Source organism: Brachycentrus maculatus, unplaced genomic scaffold, assembly GCF_059751285.1.
Source record: "Brachycentrus maculatus isolate JH-2025_06_01 unplaced genomic scaffold, ASM5975128v1 h1tg000885l, whole genome shotgun sequence".
Lineage (NCBI taxonomy): Eukaryota > Metazoa > Arthropoda > Insecta > Trichoptera > Brachycentridae > Brachycentrus > Brachycentrus maculatus.
In genome coordinates, this window is record NW_028281610.1 from 192,070 (window position 1) to 213,906 (window position 21,837).

A 21,837-nucleotide genomic window follows, 5' to 3' on the forward strand; every position below is an offset into this window, starting at 1 on the left:
AGTCAAACTACTACTACATGACGAAGGTTTTCCGTATTACTTTAATAAGATGTCTATCATACATTGCTTTGTCACTCAGGCTGCTTTTATCCTTTTTCCAGATCCATGCATAAGGATTGGTACCAGGAGTCTGTTTTGTACTGCTATTTCACATATTCATAGTTTTGACAGTAAACCTTTTTCTACTTACCTTTATCTACTTTGTTTGCGGGAAACGCTTAAGTGTCTTTAACATACTGATGGTAGAGAGCGAGAGACGCTTATAAGCGTTCTATTTGCTAATTTTTGATACAGCGCAAGATGCCAAAAAACATTGCACAGATTGCAGTTAGATTTGTGGTAACTTGTGATTAGTATACGACCCTAATTGTATACTAATTAGGGTAGGGGTGGATGAAAAAACCACCCCCCAACGATGTGTTAATATACTCCATTTAATCAACCGAGTTTTCTTGAAGTCATCCCTTACCATGAGTCTAGGAATTACATACTCAATATATGATGGACAATATGATTTCATACAAATAAATAAATAAAAAGACATTGGATTGCATTCTATGCACTTATATTTTCCATTTGTTTCTACATAACAGAATGTAAAGTAAACATTTTTATTGAGAACTATCTTACAATATCTTATAATGTATTTGGTAAATATTCCAACAAGCTTAAATATTTTTTATTTTATATAACTATAGAGACGAATGAAAGGCCGTGAATTTTACAGGTAATTTCCCGAATTTGAAGTATTCCTATTACTTTTAATAAAATAAATTTGTGTAAATATGCTTATTGGTTATTTACCCTGAAGTTACAAGTACCCAGAAAGTTCCTGAGGAATAATTACTTTGCTCTTAGTCTCCCTCGGCCGGAAGATTCCCGGGCCACACTAATCTCCGTATATAGAGTTAAACATTAGCATATACTTTTTTCTATAAATCATAAAGCTCTTTTATCTTTAAACATATTTTCACGTACAAATATATGACAATATTTATTTTTCAAATATTTACAAGTTTCAGTATATTTTTCTTCAGACAGTATCCACATGAGAGATCACAGAAAAATATAGCTGGTAATATTAAATTCCCCCAACGATGTACTATCACAGAAGTTTAACTATTTGTTCTTCATGAATCGTCGGGCGATATATATCATTATATATACAAAAGTGTCTGTATCTTAGAGAAAAGTTACACTTATAAAAAATATATCGTATGTATTTCAAAGAAACGATTGAGTGAATCGCTCTCGCAAGGTGAAATATGGTGCACTGTTGTAGGTAACAACGGTGTAACTCATTCACTTTGGAAGAACTCAGATTTTGCCTATAACCGTGGAATGTTTCTCGGCGAATCGAAACTTCACTCGGGGAGAATTCCGGAATAACGCTACCCGGATACAGACCGACACATCGTTCCGGAAATATAATATTTGTACATTCTTTACGGTTTATTTTTAATCCTTAATTTAATCACACCCGCTGACTCGGCGTCTGACAGCCGGTTCGCTTCGAAATATAAAAATTTACTTGATAATCTATCAACGATACTATACTTATCTTAAATAATATTGGCACATATAGTTTCCAGTGTCATATCACATTATCACTTATGTATATTTGTCGTTTGCACATTACGAAATATGGATCAGTCTTGGCGTAATTGTCGACGGCGAACGCGGGGGATGTTCCGGTCATCATTGCACGGAGCTCTCTTCGCGCTTCATGTTCAGCGACGCGTAGTGCAGTTCCCGTTGGCGGCTGAGTTTCTGCAGGTTCTCTCCCACGATCATGCTGATGCGGTGCTTGTCGGAGAGGGTCATCTGCTTGGGGGAGTCGGGGTGCGCTCGCTTGCGGGACTGCGAGTCGGCCGTTATGCTGAGGTCCGTGGGCAGGTCCTCGTCCGGCGCCCCCTGGCTCCACGGCTGCGGGAAGCTCTCCTCCTCCTTGGGCTCGGCCTTGATGGTGAGGGAGAGGGGAGCCGGCACGCTCTGCCCGGGGACCCGGGTCGGACTCATCTGCTGTCGCAGCAGAGAAATGTTCTTGATGTTCTTCAGCTCTGTGGGGTTGCGCAGAAATCTGCAAAGATAAAAGCAATTGTTAGCTTTGGAAATAGTAACAGTATGCGAGAATATTCAAAGTGTAGCAATCCTTGAAATAATCAAGATTAGTCACAGACTGTTTGTCCAAGACCCAGAGTTCATTTTTTTACACTAAGGTGTACTTTTCATTTCAAAATAGACAAAGAAATTAATATCCTATGGAAGACATTTTGTACATGTATGTAGTTTAAAGTAAGAAATCACCATAGAATAGAACTGTATGAAAATCCTCAGAATTTCGAAGATACACTGGATTATTTTTTTTAAACTTTTCTCATCAAGCTTATGATTTCAAAGTGATTTTAAAATTTGAGAACAATATTGAATGAACTTACTGGTAACAATGCCTTTCTCCTTGAACTTTTCGGAGGATGTTGACTCTGTAATAATATCGTAGTGCCCGGGACATCTTGTCGTAGTTCATGGAGAGGTGATTCTTCTGGATTCCCCACAACTTTGCGAGTCCCGCGGGATCTACAATCTTGAATACTCCAGAATCGATGTTCTTCCACGCAATGAAGTTGGTGTATCGCTGACTCGGGTCATTCAACAACTGCTGCAGAAAGTCCCACAGTAATCTTCCATCTGGAAAAATAATAACAATTTGTAAGTAAACCGGCAAAATCATTCAAATATGTTCGTGACTATGATTGGATGGCTTCAGATATGAAAATTAAAACATATCTGTAAACAGTGATTTGATCATATTGAAATTAATGAACACTGGAATTTTAATATTTTTATAAAACAATTCATTTTCTGCAACAATGTATATTTTTAACACAACAACAACACATTTTATGTTTTCTGGTGTAACTTCTTTTTTTCTAGGGCAGGTAAAACAAATCGTTTCAAATAATTTTTGGCTAAGATGAAAGTAAAGCAACGGTAGACAGTGTCAATGACATATTATCCCAGAACTAATTAATTTAATTGTATGTTTACAAGTTTTGCGAAATATAATGAAAAATGTAATACTAATACTCACTTGTATTAGGTTCTGGCATATCGTTGGGGAAGAATTCTCTAGGCATGTTTTTGTAGGCGCTGGATCCTCCCGGGGTGAGTGGGGAGTGGACCGAGGAGGTCTGCGAGGGGGTGGAGGGTTCCTTGGGGGATCGGGGTTGCGGGGGCGGCAGCAGGCAGAGCGGGGCCTGTCCGTAACTCGGCGTAGTCGGCGGGGTGCTCTGCGACACCGAGCTCACGGCGGACGTCAGTCGTGCGCTGTTTTCTTGGTAGCTATCCTCATCTGAATCCGACTGATTGCTCCCCGAGCTGGCGGTGTTGTGTCCGTACATCGTCTGGACGTAATTAGCGGCGGTGCCGTTTTCCACGTGCTGGGGGCTGCCTGTCTGGCTGTCTAGAGAGGGAGCGGGACTCAGCGTGACGGAGTTCGATTGGGAGATGAAGTGGGCCAGGTGCTTGGCTTGCTGGAAGGTGGACTCGGCGGAGGGCTGGCCGAGCAGGTTCCAGTTGGGCGTGGGCGGGTGCGAGTGCGGGGAGAGGGGGTAGGGGGCGCGGGAGGTGGGGGTGACGGGGGAGGAGGGCAGGCGCCCGAGCAGGGAGGCGTCCCTCACCAGCATCTGCAGCACGTTGTGCAGAACGTCTCCTACTCCCGGACATCTCTCTCCCAGATCGTTCTTTGTCAGAAGACACATGGCTTTTCCTGAAAAAGATAATAAAAATTAAAACCTAGAATTAAAAGTTCTCCATATACACAAATAGCATATTGTCAATTTAGATAAATATCTTCCAATGCATAATTAGCAGGTGGATACTTTAAGAGAAGAAGTATTTCGAAGTGAAATATCATTAAAATTAGTATCATTGTACATATAATTTTATAATAATCAATAATGATTAATTAACATCAAAACCACAACTGATTGCTTCAAATTATATACGCAAATTAAAAATAGTTTACTAGAGGAATTTAACGGTTTCAGACAGTATAAAGTTAGACATGATTCTCAAAGTAATTTATTTAAATCTAAAATTATTTTTACATAATTTTATTATGGCATTATATGCGTCGATAATTTTCAATTATTTATTTTTCCTGGAAAGTAATATTGTGTGGAAATTTTAAAATATATATTTTTTTTTCATGGGTCATGTTTGATTTCGATGGAGTATAAGATGTAGCCAGAGTACTATTTCCTACTGAAGTGATATTGAAGATATTATAAACCAGTAATTAGGATTTTTAAAGACATATTAACAATAATAATAAAACTATACTCGTTCTCAATATTTTTAAATACATACTCAAATACTTTTTGATAACTGTTAATGTTTTGTTTTGTGGTTTAGTTTGCTTTGATTATTTGTCTCCATTGTGTAATCGTTCAACTGTTCAGCTACCACATAAGAGGTTGATTCGATTCCTAATAGGCAATATAAAATGCTTGAATTTCCAATATAATTGTTTATTATTTTGCAGTGGACTGTTACATCTAGTAATCATTCATAACATGACCAGAAATAATATAGATTATCCAATTTTTATAAATTCAAATAAATAATAGCCATATTAATTCAACACCGATTCAATGGAGTGCTCTAATCAGCCATTAGATTTAGATAAAGAAAAGAAGAATAGGAATGTTTTGTATAATTTTTTCTTCTTTTAATTATTGGAAATTTAGGGGAAAACCCATAAATATTGTTATTTTAGTGACGGAAGTGTATATTTAGATGCCTTAGAGGGGAAACATACAAACTACATAAGGTTGTTGATTTTTCAGAAGAGTAGTTTAAATGTTTTACATGATAACAATAAAAACTGCGTGAAGTTCACTATGTTCATTCGATTTACAATCTCATTAATAAAAATATGTTTCTAATAAGAAACTTCAATATTTGAAAAGCTAAAAAAAAACCATCACCGAATCGTTTTTCTTAAATGCTAAATTTTTTTCCTCCAAACAGTATTAAGTGTTTTCTTTAACATTTCTGCTAATATTAGGATCTTTTAGTGTTATAACTTTTTGTCTACGTACTAAAAATAAGTGAGTTTTTACTTTTGTAGTGAAATTAGGTAAAATTTTGGCATTTTGATAAGTGAAATCGGTTGAGAGCGAGAATTTAGTAATTTCTGCTAATGCATTAGTAATGGAAATTGCGTATTTCATTATTAATATAAGGTCATTGATATATGTTTATGTAAATAAGTATTTCATTAAAATTGTGCGCATAGTTCTGTTTAGTTCTTTTGTCTTTGCTAGTCTGTAAATGATAGTGACTATGATATGAATGTAAGAGGATTATGAGAAAATAGTTTACATGGATATGACTAGTGGATGACTATACCGCAGAAATTTACGATAAACCTATTATTACAGTCGCAGGTATAAATTAAAAATAAATCTAGTTAGTATGCTGATAAGGGTGTTATACTAATCGCAAGTAACCTTAAACCCAATTCCGGTCTGTACAATTTTTTTTGGCATCTCGCGGTCTATATAAAGTAAGCATAGTAAGATAGAGCGCTTATAAGTGTATCCTGCTCTCTACCAGCAGTATGTACTTCTAAGTGTTTCCTGCAAACAATGTCTTAAAATTGTAAAAAAAACACTTGTTTTTTACCACTAGAAATTATTATTTTATTATAACAAAGTGTTTTTCTTTTACAATTTCATCATGTCTTAATATAAAGTGAGTGCCGAAACTAAACAATGTGTTAAGTACAGATACAAATGATAGGGAATGGGAGCTCACCGTTCATTTGGAACATTTCCATGTCGAAGTTAGGCAGGTCGAATTCGCTCTCGCACCACTTGAGGAAGGTGGCGACGTCCTCGCGGGCCCACGTGCGCGGGTCGGGAGGCAGTGCGCCGGGCAGGTGCGTCTTGTAGTCCAGCAGCGGCGAGGCGGGGGGCTGCGCGGGCGGCGGGAAGCTCAGCGGGTAGCGCCACAGCAGGTCCGTGGGGCTGAACGGCAGCGGCATTCTCTCCATCGTACCGAGGGGGGGCAGCTGCAGTGGTAGCAACTTCATAACCACTTCCTTTCCTGCAAAAACAAAATATAAACATTTTTATACAAATGTCAAATTGTAATAATTTTATTTCAATGATCTAATAATGTAATACAGTCACGAGTAAGTGTTTATAAAAGTTGTATTATACAAAGTAAATGAGGAATGATATGGAGAGTGTTATATTACCATACCACAAAGTTATCAATGCTTTTAATATACAAATATTTATTTATTTAGAACATTTTGAGTGTGTCCAAATACTTGTTCACAAATCTGGATTATCTTTAATTAGAAGTTATTTTTTTACATAATTTTTTATATTTCTGCATAGATGAAGAAGAATATGGAAGTCTAGGAATTTACAGGGCTTACGACCATCACAGGTACAGGTAGTATAACATTCTCACCAATTCTATTGGCTCAATTCTAGAATTGATGAATGTTACATGTGTGTAAAGTGATCACTTTAGGCCAGATTTATTTATGTATTTCATCATACACATCTAAACTATTTTTTAACTAAAAATATATCCTCACTAGGTTTTTCCAGTACTTTTAGTTTTTAAAAAAAGAAAAGTATTTGTGTTATTACTTTACTTATTACTATACTTTATTTCATACTATTTTTGTGAGTCTAAGCAGCTCATTAGGTAGCAATAATACCAATTACTCAAGGATAATATAAAATACCAACAAAATTTATTTCAAACTATTTAAAGAGCCATAATAATAGGAATCTTGGATGATTTATATAGCGCCATTTTTGTAAAAAACTACCTCAAGGGCGCATAACAAGACTTAACAAGAAATATAGTAGTATTTTTGTCATAAAATTTTGAAAAAAATATTATAATATTTTATATTTTCATTTATATGTTACATATAAACATATGTACATACATTTATAAATTCATAAAATAAATACATAATTATATTATTTTTTGTGCCACTTATGTGTCTTGTCAGTGGAGTTGTAAATAAAATAGAATAAAATTGAATTTATTAACACTTTGACAGCAACATAAGATATTTGATCTTAAAATCTGTAGAGTTAATATGATTTGATAAATAAATGGAAAAAATAGTAAGAATTAAAACATTGTTTTTTTTTTAAATAAAAATAAAGAATAACTTTACTTCAATATAAACCTAGATGCTTTACGACTCCTGGATTATAGAAAAATAATAGTTTTTCTACATTTATTCATATTAAAAATATATTGCTCAGTAGGTATGAGAGATAGTGCCTGGTAATTATTATTGACAATAAAAAAAAAGGTGGTACAAGTATTATATTCAACTATGTAGGTAAATTATTAAACTCTGGACTAAAATTTTCTTTCTTAGAATTTAATAAATACATTAAAAATTAAAAAAAAGTCAACTCAATATTTTTAAAAGTAAGATTACTCACACATGCAAGTAGATGGCATCAAATAGGTTTTTAATTTGGTTTATTAAAAAAAATTATACTGTTTAATTTTCGAATATGTATTAGTTTATTCATTCTGAGTAGATCACATATTTTTACACTTTATTATGTTGTCTTTATATATAATAAAATTTATAAATTAAGTACAGTGAAGGGTATATCTTTTTTTCTTGGATCCTACAATATAAACATTTTACCGTGAAATTCATAACACGGTAAGCCTCTTATAAAAAGACTGTAAAATAAATTATGTTAATAAAGAACATTTACAATTTGCAAATAATTTTTGAATTCATGGCAAAACATCAGTCTTATCCTCATCTTATAATTTAAAGTTACATTGCTTGAAGATTTAGAACTTTTTCTACAGCGGAAATTGAAAGATGACCACCAGACAGAGCGTTTAACGAAACGGTATAACGAACACAGATGTCGCTAGTAGTATTGAAGGAGACGTGAGGGTCGCGACTTTGAAAGAATCCGGAAATGGTAATCAGATTTTTGTAAAGTTGGTATCCTTTCGATATAGCAAGTTAATTTCAAATAAAAAAATACCCAAATTATTAAAAAATAATGCTCTTTTGCGTTAAGTGATTAGGATTGACGTTATTTTATAACTGATTTGTGATGAATATGTTTTTAAACGAATTATTAATCATTTATGAAGAATAATAGCTTCTCATTTTAATTCAATCACAAATAATTGGTATTCAGTTTGAATTAAAAACTTAATGGCGCGCGTGAAGAACTTAAAATAAAGACAAACCAACAACTTAGTTTTATAAAATAATATGTTTATAAAACTGAGTGACCAATGAATACATCGGAGTCAATTCAGAGAAGATTTTATGGGTATTTTGGTATAGAATTAAATTATATTGAACTCTTAACCTTTTTAACAATAAACTGAGTGTAAATAAAAATGTTATCATTTCCCGCGAAAAACGAACGATAAGTTGGCAATCGAGTTTAGTATAGGAGGAATTCCGCGCGCAAAAAAATTATTTAAAAAAAAACTTTCGTTCTTAATTGAACAAGTCTACATATCTATTTTGAATATCTTACGAGGTTTTGATAAATTTAACAGGTAAACTTTTCATTGAAACAATTCCACATGATTGTAAAAATTAAATTAAGAATTCACTGTCTTGGAATCTTGAAACAAGATTTTTTGGTGGATTTTGTATATTTACAATGCCAAAGTTGCACGTCATATTACATATTTAACAGGTCTTTGGTTTTGTGGAAAAATACTGTTGGCACGGTTTATTATTTTTTCATGAAACTAAGGAATACTTGCAAATTTCTGTGATGTTAATTACCTCCGTTTTATACCTACATTCGATATTTATGCGTGTACATTATGATATTCCCGAAACCGGAAATGATTTTGATAAAATTGTAATCCGCACTAAGTTACTGATAAGATTGTAAGTTGAGGATATAAAGTAGGTGCTGTTGCCAGGGATAAACTTTTCCAAGTTTAGATTCGTACGATAAAGAAAAGGAATTATCGCGAAGCAAAGTGAGATTTGTTCCCGCGAGAGTTTAGCAAAACTTTATTGTTCGTTATAAAAGAATTAATGGTGTTACAGCGATAAGGAAACGCGCGTCAGGTGCATTTTCATATCTAGCGAGATCGGTTACTTTATAATAATATTTCTAGAAACGTACCTCAAATAAATTCCCCGTGTATAATAAAATACTGTCACTTCCTGTGTATCCAAATAATTGTCACAAAATACACTTCACTGCAACAGTAATATCACTCGCTTTAAACAACATAAGATATTTGTGCGTAGCACTCGAGATCGTGTAAACTCCCACTGCGGACGTAATATTGTTATCAGGCACTCCGAGATTGGAGTCAACACTTCCGCATTCACCAATAATAATATCACTAAATTTAGACAGTTAATGAGTCTTTCAAAATACACAATAGTACCTTATTGATGTTTCACTCACTTTGTTTAGTAACTCTCGCGTAGAAGGAAGCGTAACAAGTGTCACAAAGTCGAAATGATAGCGATCGCCAGACTCAGACTGCCAACGCGAACGTGCGATCGGCCCAAAGTCCCGGCTTCAACTGAATGAGGTAAGCGAGCACGCGGGTGCAGGAGGGCGCGCGGCGGGGCCGGGGGCGGGGGGCAGGCGGGGCGGGGGGACCCGGAATGCCGGTGTCTGCCGGCAGAGCGGACGAGGCTCGGCATAAACAGAGACTGAAAAAAAGTGTGTAAATCAACACATATCCTGAAAGAAGCGTCCGTAATTCTTTCTCAACTTTTTCACTCGCTCGTCGCTCGAGTCCGTCGGTAGTCGGTAGCAGGAAGCCTCCGAGGGGGGAGGGAAGGGGATAATCTTACTAATACAAAGCAAAACCTATCTCGTGGATTTACCGGTTAGTATGTCCATACTTATAATGCCCGAAGTTAGGATTAAACTTAGTAAAACCGTTTTATGGAACGTTAATTAAAGGACTAGAAACAACAAATGTTTAATATTCATCATTCCTTTTTTCTCCATTTTTATTTCCTTGTTTATCGTTACACACAACTATAGAAAGGATTTCAAAAAAATCGAATATCCCTCGAATTATGAGCTGTCATTTGTAATATGAACAAAGACATGAAATTTGTAACACTCTCCTAATTATTCATCGTTCACTTTGTGTAATACCACTTTAAAGTGGTATTACACAAAGTGACCGATGAATGATAAGGAGAGTGTCATATATTGCCATACTACAATGGTTTTAATATACAAATACATTTATGAATTAATTTTCAAATCAAACACAGATTTTTTGAGTCTATTAAGATGTATTTTATTAAAAACACATAAAAATTAATATTGTGTCATTCGTTTGAAAATGCCATAACTAGGCGAAACAATAGTCACAATATTAATTTTTATGTGCTTTTAATAAAATACTACTTAGTATACTCAGAAAATCTATGTTTGATTAAAAATTAATTCATAAATTAAAATGGAGTTCTACATATTAAACGCCAAATCAACAAATACAAATACATTTTCACTTCCATTTGTAGAAAATGGGTTTTATACCAATGTGTTGTCTCAAAAGTCTTCAATTCCACTAAAAGTAGAGTTAAAAAAAACTAATGTATTGTATATAAAGCATGAAATATTTTATAAATAAAGGGATTTAAAAAATCTAAATGTTTTATTGCATGATCGCGATAAATCAACATTTTCAAGTTTTACTTAGTAAATAACACTATTACAAAGTAAAAATTAAATTCAAAATGGATAGATTTTACCACAAACTGACTGCCGAATCAATGGATGATAAAATCAACATGTCTGGATTGACTTCTTCTAAATTGTGGCAATAATTTATTCGGTGTGTAGATATTGTTCATTGCGAGTGGGTGTGAGTGTGGTCGGAGGACACGGAATTCCAGATTTATTTATTAGCGGACGAAAAATGGGAAAACATCCCGCCCAAGGCACTTGGCAGAGAGCACTTCCGGGTTCCCGGGCGAGCGCCGGCCCGCAGCTTCCTATGTCTATAAAAAATGTCTTATTTTAAACTGTTACAGACTTCCTGAAATGAAACGTAGTCGAAATAACAGTTGGTTCAAAGTATAACTATCCTAGACGTCATTACCATATGAATTATATTGGGTTGATGCAAAAGTTTTGACCGTTTTTTACATTTATTTTTTTTTTAATTTTTTTTCTTGTGTATTATTTATTTAATAAATTATATAATTTCCATCAGTTCTTATAACCTTCTTCCATCTTTCTATCAACTTATTAATACCAGTAGTATAAAATTCCGCGGATTTTAATGCGAAAAATGAAGTAAGGGATGTTTTTACTTGCTCTATTGAATAATTTTTTTCATCATTAAAATTTTTTCGCAGTGATCGGAATAAATAAAAATCAGAAAGAACAAGATCTGGAAAATACAGTGGATGCTTGATAACATCCCAATTTAATTCATTTAGCTTGTGTTAGGTCATCATAGCCACATGTGGTCGCGCGTTGTCGTGATGAAACACTGCCCCTTTTCTGTTTACCAATTCTGGTCTATCCTTTTGAAGGACCATGTTCAATTTGGATAATTGCTGACAATATCGTTTTGCTGTACTTGTCTTATAGTGTTCCAAGAGTTCAAAATACACAATACCCTTATTATTCCACCAAACACAAAGTATAACTTTTTTTATGGATTTCGGCCTTCGAAGTTGTTAATGGGGTTTGTCCAGGTATAGTCCAATGTCTTTTTCTTGTCACGTTGTTGTACACGACCCATTTTTCATCTCCCGTCACCAAACGATGCAAAAAAGGTTCATGTTTTTGTCTCGCACTCAAAGCAACGCGCGTTGAAACACGATCCAATAAATTGGCAGCCGACAATTGATGAGGTATCCAAACGTCGTACCGCGAAACCATTTCCATACGCTTTAAATGTCTTAATGCGATTGTTTGGTTGACTCCCATCATTGACATAATCTCCCTGTTGGTTAGACGTGGATTGGTGTCAATTATGACTTTTAATTCGTCGTCATCAGACTTCAATGGCCGCCCGGTACGTGGTTTATCAATGAGTGAAAAATCTCCAGATCGGAATTTTGCAAACCATCTTCGTACCTGTCGAACTTTGATGACATCTACTCCATACACTTCACAAAAGTTTTTGGTTGCCACACTCGCGGTATTGTGTTTACGGAATTCATAAAGTAAACAATACGTAAATGCACTTTATCGAACGACATTTTGAAAAAATACAAGGGGTTATTACTGTACTCTGGCCAGGCCAAAACTGAATAGAAAGTAGAGGGAAAGCATCCTTTATACAATGGAATCATAAAAAAAGAAGATACTATTCATAATTTATGAAAAAAATTTTTTTACCTGGGATCATAAAAAACGGTCATTACTTTTGCATCAACCCAATACTTCATATAATTTTTTGACATCTCATCAAAGAGGAAATAGAATATGAAAGTCTGGGCATTTATGGGGCTCACGACCGTCATAGGCTGGTTTAATTGATCACTTTACACACACACTATGAAAAATAACTCTTATAATTGGGGAAAATCCAGATTTGTGAACAAGTATTTGGACACACTCAAAATGTTGTAAATTATACTCACTTACACATACCTACACATTTACAAATTATATAACAAATTGCACTCGAAATGCGATCCCTTAGACGATGTGCTGCAAACTTGACATGATCAAGTATTCCAAATAACTCAATTCTGAATTCAGTTTTACCAAATAAAACCCTATCAGCGAAAGCTAAGCTAGAGATGAAACGAGTAGTGATTTGGCCGGATACCGGATATCATAATCCGGTTGGTCGTTCATGTTGCAACTTGTGATGATTTTAGCACAAATGATGACTCTTTTCCGCCTAGCAAGAGCATGAATACGAATGATAAATGGTGATTATAATATTATTGATTCCCAAGAAAATGTTTGCAAGTGCTTAAACGAGATTGCAACTTTTTTTAAAGGTGTTTTTCTTGATATGAAACATGTATTTTTTTTTCTTTATTTTAAATTCTTTTGCGTTTCACAGTATATTGTAATTACAAGTGCAAAAAAATTAAAAAATTACAAGTACAAAAAAAGTAAAACATCAATTAAAAACAAAAAAATACTCTATAAAAATATCCCAAAAAGGCATGGCCTGTATACATTTTATTTTAGATTATATATAATTGAGGGCGCTGGCATCATTCGTAATTTTTTTATAAAAGAAGATGGAAGTCTGAGTATCCCAGGGCTTACGACCTGGCATTTAGCTGGGTTAAGCGATCACATTATACACTTGTGTAACGTTCACCATTCCGCCCATTGTTGAACATTCATATTGCATTAATTCTTGAAACCTGTTAAATATATGCAATGGTCTTAGATCCTTCCGCATACCTACCGGTAAGGTTTTCGATACATTCGTGAAGCATGGCCGATTAGGCCATTATTTGAGCGATTGGTAAAGCATTAAGCTTATTCCTTTTGAACTCACAACTGGGTTGATTATTATTTTAAAACAGTTCGCTATATCGAAAGTAACACCACAAGTAATAGCCATCAAACGTCAAATAGCATCCTAAGAATATTTTTTTCGTTTTTATTTTTTATTATTAACATGTATTGTATGAAGCTAATTTTTGATAGATCTACAGGTGTTGTGTAAAAAGAAAAACGCAATCGTTTACTGCCAATAAATACTGAAAAACTTATTTTTATTTACCACAATTTACCTTATCAATAGATATTTTACATATCGCTAACTCCTTTCAACAACGTCATACTTATATCAAAAAACTTTCGATCGTTTTTAAAGATTAAAAATATAATACAATGTATTAAAAATAAACATCAAGCCACTTATTGAACTTTTTACCGTGCACCAGATCTTTTTAGGTAAAACCTGAATGTTTTTTCTCAATTTGATAAATATTTTGTACATTTAAAAAAAAATAATTAAACAATACCTTTTCTTCAAAATGCAAAAGCAACACTTTCTGCCCTTTAGCGGGAATATTAAGTTAAAATATGCCGCATTTGCTGGATATAGTACATTTTCTGGACATTCCGAAAACATGCACAACTGAAAATTGTCGATTTTTGATATGTGACGTTGTTGAAAGGAGTGAGCGATATATAACGCATTCTTATTAAAAAATATATATTTTTGATTAAAATGGCGTTCAGTTCGCTTAATTAGGTAACCTGTATCCGGCCAGATAGCAGCCAGTATATCGAATTCCGGATATTAAGAAAAATACCGGAAAAGCCGAATATCGTATTACTTTCGTCTATGTATATTAAATTATGACTTCTCTAATGATGTAAACATATATTTCAAATGGATTTATCTTTCTTTGATCAAAAGAAAAGATGTAAAAAGTACTGATAATTGTGAAATGCAAAGCCTCCATTTATCATAGTCATAGATTTAATATTAAATTGGAAGATATTCGGATAACCAATCTATTTATAAGATGTACATTAATTTAAATTACCGATCCTAATTTTTTATTACTAAATTCAAGATAGAAGACTACTCGATGACAATGACAGCGTGTTTTCTTGTTTGACGTCATAATATTTTTTTATGTAATTGTACTTATCTGTAAAAAAATGAGATTATTTTAAATCTTTTCGAGTACTTACCTATCTCATCTCATATTGCCAAACAAACCAGCTGAATCTTATAATAGGTGTGATATGAGTGTGAAAAAGTTTTTTTTAATATTATTTTTTGACATCTCATCAAAGATGAAGAAGAATATGGAAATCTGGGCATTTACGTGGCTGACGAAAAAAGAAAGAAAATAACTCCTGTAATTGGAGATAATCTAGATTTTGTGAACAAGTATTTGGACACACTCAAAATATTGTTAAGTTTTTTTTACTTCTAATTAGACATGTTTCAAATGGTGTATTTCGGCCTACGTGCATTTTTAAAGCACAAATTTTCTTCTCGCGGACACCTCGACATGCGCAGGGACTCGACTTTTGATTCAGCCACCGTCCGTCGGTCCTAGAGGTCACACGGGCGTTTTGATTTTTTTCCTTCCGCAGGGGTAGGCAGAAAGAATATTTACAACATTTTGAATGTGTCCAAATACTTGCTCACAAATCTGGATTAAACGACCTATTATTTTTTGAAATCTCAAAATAGATGAAGAAGAATATGGGTGATCACTTAAACCAGCCCAAGACGGTCGTAACCCCGTAAATGGCCAGACTTCCATATTTTTCTTCATCTTTGTTGAGATGTCAAAAAATAATCATAATGAATATTATTATCTTCGAAATATTAATTTATTTATGTACTGTACAATATCGAACATTTACGTATGTATGTATATTTATTTATTTCAAAACATATTACATACATAAGTCATATATACATATAATATTCTCGATGAGTAATTTCTATTTCTCATTTTGGGACATGGGATTAAGGTTAACAAGACTGGAACACAAATAATAAAATAACAAAAAATATTTTTTTTAAATAATAATAAATGGCAAAATATAAAAACAAAAAACATGTATAATAAATAGGCATAAGAAGCATATTTAAAAGAAACAAATGAGAAAAACGTAAGTAAGAAGCATATTTAAAATAAACAAATGAGAAAATATAAAAAATGAGAAAATATAACAATTAAGAAAATATAAAAAAAACATATGGTAAAAACAAAATAAGAAAATATAACTAATCAGTACAAATATATTGATCTCGTTGTTATAACCCGTGTGGAGGGCGTCGCAGATTTACAATATACATAATTATTATTTTTGTATTTTCAACTGCGGAGTTCCGATAAAGGTTTCTAAATTGGAAGATCCGAGTACCTCTTAATAATTACACGGCCTTAACGAAATGCTTTGGCCGGAAAAAAGAAACAAGGTCCGGTAATTACCTCACGACCGGAAATCCGGTGTAGTATTCCCAAGCTAACGAGACGCAGTTTGACCCTAATACCACTTTCACACAAAAACGTTGAGCTAAAGACTCCACTAAGCTACTCTGCTATACATACTTGTCTACTTTATCTTCTCACTTGTAGTATACCGATCAAATATCGATTCTTTGATCACAAAACTACGATTTTATTATGATTTTAGTGTTTAACTACTGTGTTAAGTGTTTGGTAGCGAGTAAAGTTTTTAAGCAAAATGATTCTTCTTCAAGATTAAATTATGCGATGTTATGAAGTTTGAACAAGAAACATAGTGATTTTATAACAATTTCATTAATTTATTTAGCAGTCACATTGTGGTAAAATCCATCCATTTTTAATTTAAGTTCTACTTGGTACCACTACACAACTTTAACATTTAGACTGAGCTTCATAGTCGGTGTTTGTCTATAATCTATGTTAATATGTAAAAAGTCTATGTAAAAAGAACCCCATCGACAAGACCCACAAGGTGGCTTGGCTTGGTGGGTCTCTGCAAAAAATATATTTGAAATATGTTCATAATTGTTATTTTAAATAAATGTACACAATTTTTGTAAAAAAAAAGATTTTGTAAGCGATGTTATATTTACAAATTTGTCGATTGTTATCCAGCGCCTGTAGTGTGGCTAGATTTGGTCACACCGGTTCTGTGGTCACACTACACCAGTGCTGGGTAGGAATAATGGCATCATTCGAGACATGTCTTGCGCCACGGTTCATGGATTGAGGCTCTGGTACGTTTCCTGGTTTTGTAACGGCCGAGCCTTGCAAAATAATTGACACCGACTTGCCTCCATTCATTCCTGATTTCATCTCCAAACTGGTGTTTTGACATCGCCCAGTTATTCGGATACTGGATACGTTTCATCAGCTGATGAGTGTAGTTGCAATGTATTCTGCAATCTAATCAAATGTGAAGAAGAATATGGAAGTCTGGGCTTTTAGATGGGCTTACGTCCGTCATATGCAGGTTTAAAGGATCACTTTACACACGTGTAACATTCACCAATTCTACCCATGATTGACAACCACACTACTCAAATTCCGTAAATGGCCTGACTTCCATATTCTCATTATGTTGAGATGTTAAAAATAATATGAAATAACCTATAATTGAAAATAATCCAGATTTGTGAAAAATATATGGACAAACTCAAAATGTTTTTAAACAAATGTGTTTATGTCGGTTTGTGGTCCCGTGGTTAGTGTCACGGACTCTCGAGTAAGAGTTTCTGGGCTCGAACCCACTCTAGCGCAATTTTATACCTATTTTTAATAACGAGCCGCTTAGACTCACAGAAATAGTTTGATATTGAAATATTTTTGTAAATAATAAAAACAAAAATATTTCTTTAAAAAAAAAAGAATATGGATATGTCCGCCTACGTACTGAATTTGGCTACCATGCCAGAGGCTCCCGGGTTCGATTCCCGGGGGGGTTCAAAATAAATATAAGTTAGATTTTTGTCATCTCAACATAGATGAAGAAGAATATAGTTGTCTAAGTATTTACAGGGCTTACTACTTGCCTTTCTGATAAGTCTGACACTTCTTTATTTACAACATTTTGAGTGTGTCCAAATACTTGTTCACAAAATCTGGATTATCTCCAATTACAGGAGTTATTTTCATATTATTTTTTGACATCTCATCAAAGATGAAGAAGAATATGGAAGTCTGGGCATTTACGGGGCTTACGACCGTCATAGGCTGGTTTAAGTGATCACTTTACACACGTGTAACATTCACCAATTCTACCCATTATTGACAACCACACTACACAAATTATTGAAAGTTCTATATATTTAAGTTCTTCTTTATTTATGTTGAGATGTCCAAAGTATTATATAACTCCCAAATGGAGAGACCCAGATTTGGGTTCAAGTATTTGGACACCCTCAAAATATTGACAATGTATTAGATTCTAGGATAAAACAGTTCAATGATAGTTAACGACCATAAAAGTAACATAAACTAATTTAAGTGCACCGTAAAAGATAATACTATAATTAATTTAATTCTAGTAATCGTGACTTTGTGAAAAATTGACAAACTGATGATATCTGAAATTCTGGCATAAATATCTGTATACTAATAAATTGAACGTAATCAATCAATACGAAAACTTGATAGCTATCTTACCTGAATTTCATAATTAAAAATCTTATCGACTTGTCATGTGACACGTCATACAAATTTACCTTTGGAGTTTTTTTTTATATACGTAGATGTTAATAATAAATGCGTAAAGATAAAACTAAAATTTCATTAGTTGATTCGGCAGTCACAATCTATCCGTTTTTAATTTAAGGTTTAATTGGCAAATACCATTTTGTATTTCTTGTGATAAGTGTTTCGATGCATTCCGCATCATTCGATACGGTACGGTGTTTGAAAATGATGCGGAATGCATCGAAATACGTGCCACAATAGATTTTAAGTAATAGTGGTATTTACCAAGCAAAACTCAAATAAATAAAATTGTAAATGAAAACACCTGTTTTTTACCGCTTAAGTTATATTTATTTTAACGACTAGTTTTGGAAGCTACAGATGCTTCCGTCTTCGGGTCCTCCGCTTCAGGTAACAGTCCAGGGTAATATTTAATAAATATTAGAGTGAAAATCACATAAATTTGTTTGACCCCTCTCCCCTCGGAATCGAGCCTGGGACCTCCAGTACGGTAGCCGAGCGTGCTGACCATTACACTACGGAGGCGGATGAAATATTCAATACTTTCCGAAATATCTAATGTCAACCACCCTTTAAAAAGCATAACCCTGCATATTTGCGTTCATCATTATATTATACATGGTGTTTTCTTGCCTAGTTCCATGTATGTATTTCGTGTTACTAACATATCGCTCACTCCTTTCAACAGCGTCATAAATAAAATAAAAACTTGATTTTTCAGGACATTGTTTTTAAAGTTTAAAAATATAATTAGGTGTATTAAAAATAAATATCAAGCCACTTTTGGAACTTTTTAGTGTGCAACAGATGTTTTTAGGTAAATAAGAATATTTAGTATATTTAAAAAATAACAAAACAATACCTTTTCTTCAAAATGCAAAAACAACACTTTCTTCCCCAGTAGCGGGTAAATATTAAGTTATAAATATGTTTTTTTTTGCTGGGATATAGTACATTTTCTGGGCATTCCGGAAACATGCACAACTGAAAATTGACGATTATCGATAAATGACGTTGTTGAAAGGAGTGAGCGATATGTATTTGTATTATTATTTATATTTAAAACAGAGATTGTCCGAAAAGAATGTGTATTTAGAAGATCTTCTTTAGACCAAAGTATTCTTAGTTCACGAACAGTCAGTCTCCCACGCGAGTTGGTGATGACGTCTACAAAAATAAAATTAGGCCAGCAAAGAAGGAAAGATATTTCCGTCGAATTGTGGAAGGAAATCGCGCAGCCGACGGAACATATGACCGGATGTGGTAACGGAAGTTATTGTGGCAATTTGAAGAAAAATTGGCGAAGCGTAGGTACGCAAGCATTTACAAAACGTTGCTTCACTAACCATTGGGAAAGTGTACAGAGATCTTAAGAAAATAATTGATGAAACTGATTGAGACTATTTCAAAAGATATTGGTGAGGTGACAGAACGAAAATAAAAATTATGATTTTATTTATTGATGAGGCAGTCACTTTGTGGTAAAATCTACCCATTTTTAATTTAAGTTTTATAAAGTAAATACCACTAATTTCTTATAATCTATTGTGACACGTGTTTCGATGCATTCTGCATCATTTTCAAACATGGAGTTTATTGGAGAAAATTATGCGAAATGCATCTAATCACGTGTCACAATAGATTTTAAGAAATTAGTGGTATTTAGTAATAAAAATCAATTTAATTAAATATGATGCCAAAAAAGTATATTATTGAAAGTGTGTGTGATAGTGTTCTGTAGGTATTTATATGTACCCGTATGTACATATATACCGAGGTCTGGAGATTGTTTTTATTTATTTTTTATTTTTAATAATTGTTGGAATGCGCAGTGAACGCAAACCTTCGAACGAATACCGAAAGTCGAAATTCCAAAATAATGCACAAAACCTGTCATGGTCCCATTAAGTGATCACTTTACACACGCACAACATTCACCATTCTACCAAAATGTTGAAACTACTAGATATAGATATGATCGATCTCGTAACACAGTACATATGAGATCACAACCGCCATCTATGTTGGATTGAGAGAGCTTTTATTTAGTAAAGACCGTATTATTTGTATGAACCTCGGGTTATTTAAAATAATAGGAAATGAATAAAAACATTAATTTATTTAAAAATAATAGGAATGAACGAAAAAAACGAATAAGTGTGTAATGTAATCACTTAACCAGCCTATGACAGGTTAAAATGTATTATTAAGCTCGTCATTTTTAGTACTTTAATTGAAGACTTTCGTTTCTCACAGTATCCCACTTTTTTCCTTAATATTAATTGAAACTGTTCTAGAAATAAAAGAACTATAATTATTTGTTAAATTAATCTAGTTAACTTGATGTTAACATCCCACTATCACATGAACTAATTAATGCCCTCATATTTTTGTAGTATATTATGCGTATGACGTCATATTTTTAAAATACTATTTGTTCCTGTTAGAGATTTAGAAACACTTTAAATAAATACTCTACGAAATCTTAGTTTGATTATTGACGATATCGCTCACTCCTTTCAAGAACGTCATAAATAAAAAATCGTCAATTTTCAGTTGTGCATGTTTTCGGAATGCCCAGAAAATGTACTATATCCCAGCAAAAGCGGCATATTTTTAACTTAATATTTACCCGCTACTGGGCAGAAAGTGTTATTTTAGCATTTTGAAAATATTTTTCAAATGGAGAAAAAACATTCAGGTTTTACCTAAAAAGATCTGTTGCAAATAAAAAGTTCAATAAGTGGCTTGATATTTATTTTCAATACATTTCATTATATTTTTAAACTTTAAAAATGATCTCCGGAAAAACTATTTTTTATTTATTTATGACGTTCTTCAAAGGAGTGAGCGATATGATGAGATATCAATTAAGTATAACAAGTTAACGGTTAAATTAGACCGCTTTTTGAGTTTATTTACGTAAACATGACTAGTTCACAGAATTACAGAAGTTCTTATCAACATTTTTGTTCACAAGGATATCGGTAGATCTCGAAACTAGTCGTCTTTACATTAATAAACCAAATAAGTCGTCTTATGTAAGTCTTTTATTTTTATGTTTGAATCATCATGTTATTACAAAAAATTAAAGCCAAATTAATATACAACATTTTGAGTGTGTCCAAATACTTGTTGACAAAATCTGGATTATTCCAATTACTTAGTTATTTTCATATTATCATAAATCAGGAAATATCATATTAAGTTTTGTTTACTGATATCTCAACGTAGATGAAGAAAAATATGGAAGTCTGGTATTTATAGGGCTGTCCTAACATAGACTGGTTAAAGTGATCTCTTTATACACGTGAACCCTTACTATTCTACCCATGATTGACAACCATACTAAGCACTCAATTTAAAAAAAAACTATTTGTTCCTGTTAGAGATTTAGAAACACTTTAAATAAATACTCTACGAAATCTTAGTTTGATTATTGACGATATCGCTCACTCCTTTCAAGAACGTCATGTATCAAAAATCGTCAATTTTCAGTTGTGCATGGAAGTTATACATATATTTCTATTGAAAACATATCACACGTGAGAAATCTACTGTTGAAATAACTTAGTTTTCTATTGGCAGAAACCTTCATTAATATATTTTCAAATAAACCTGAATTTAACTTACAAAATTTGAACAGTGTGATTGTGTGG

General features: G+C 33.3%; 2 protein-coding genes across 3 annotated transcripts in view; one reads left to right on the forward strand and one right to left on the reverse strand.

Annotated features, from left to right (window-relative positions):
- Nucleotides 1–548: 548 nt before the first annotated feature.
- LOC148299922 (ets DNA-binding protein pokkuri-like) lies at nucleotides 549–9,602 on the reverse strand. The gene is made up of 5 exons (XM_088275509.1): nucleotides 9,189–9,602; nucleotides 5,824–6,114; nucleotides 3,092–3,769; nucleotides 2,439–2,688; nucleotides 549–2,080 (listed from the first exon to the last, which is right to left on the reverse strand). Exons 2-5 carry the CDS (start codon nucleotides 6,098–6,100, stop codon nucleotides 1,699–1,701), a joined length of 1,587 nt encoding a protein of 528 aa, XP_088131635.1. The 5' UTR covers nucleotides 6,101–6,114; nucleotides 9,189–9,602; the 3' UTR covers nucleotides 549–1,698.
- A 142-nt stretch (nucleotides 9,603–9,744) lies between these two features.
- LOC148299923 (uncharacterized) overlaps nucleotides 9,745–21,837 on the forward strand; it is a 71,464-nt gene continuing 59,371 nt past the window's right edge. For both annotated transcript variants that reach the window (XM_088275512.1, XM_088275510.1), the window contains exon 1: nucleotides 9,745–9,912. The gene's annotated coding sequence lies outside the window, so the exon portion shown is untranslated. The remainder of the gene's footprint in view (nucleotides 9,913–21,837) is intronic.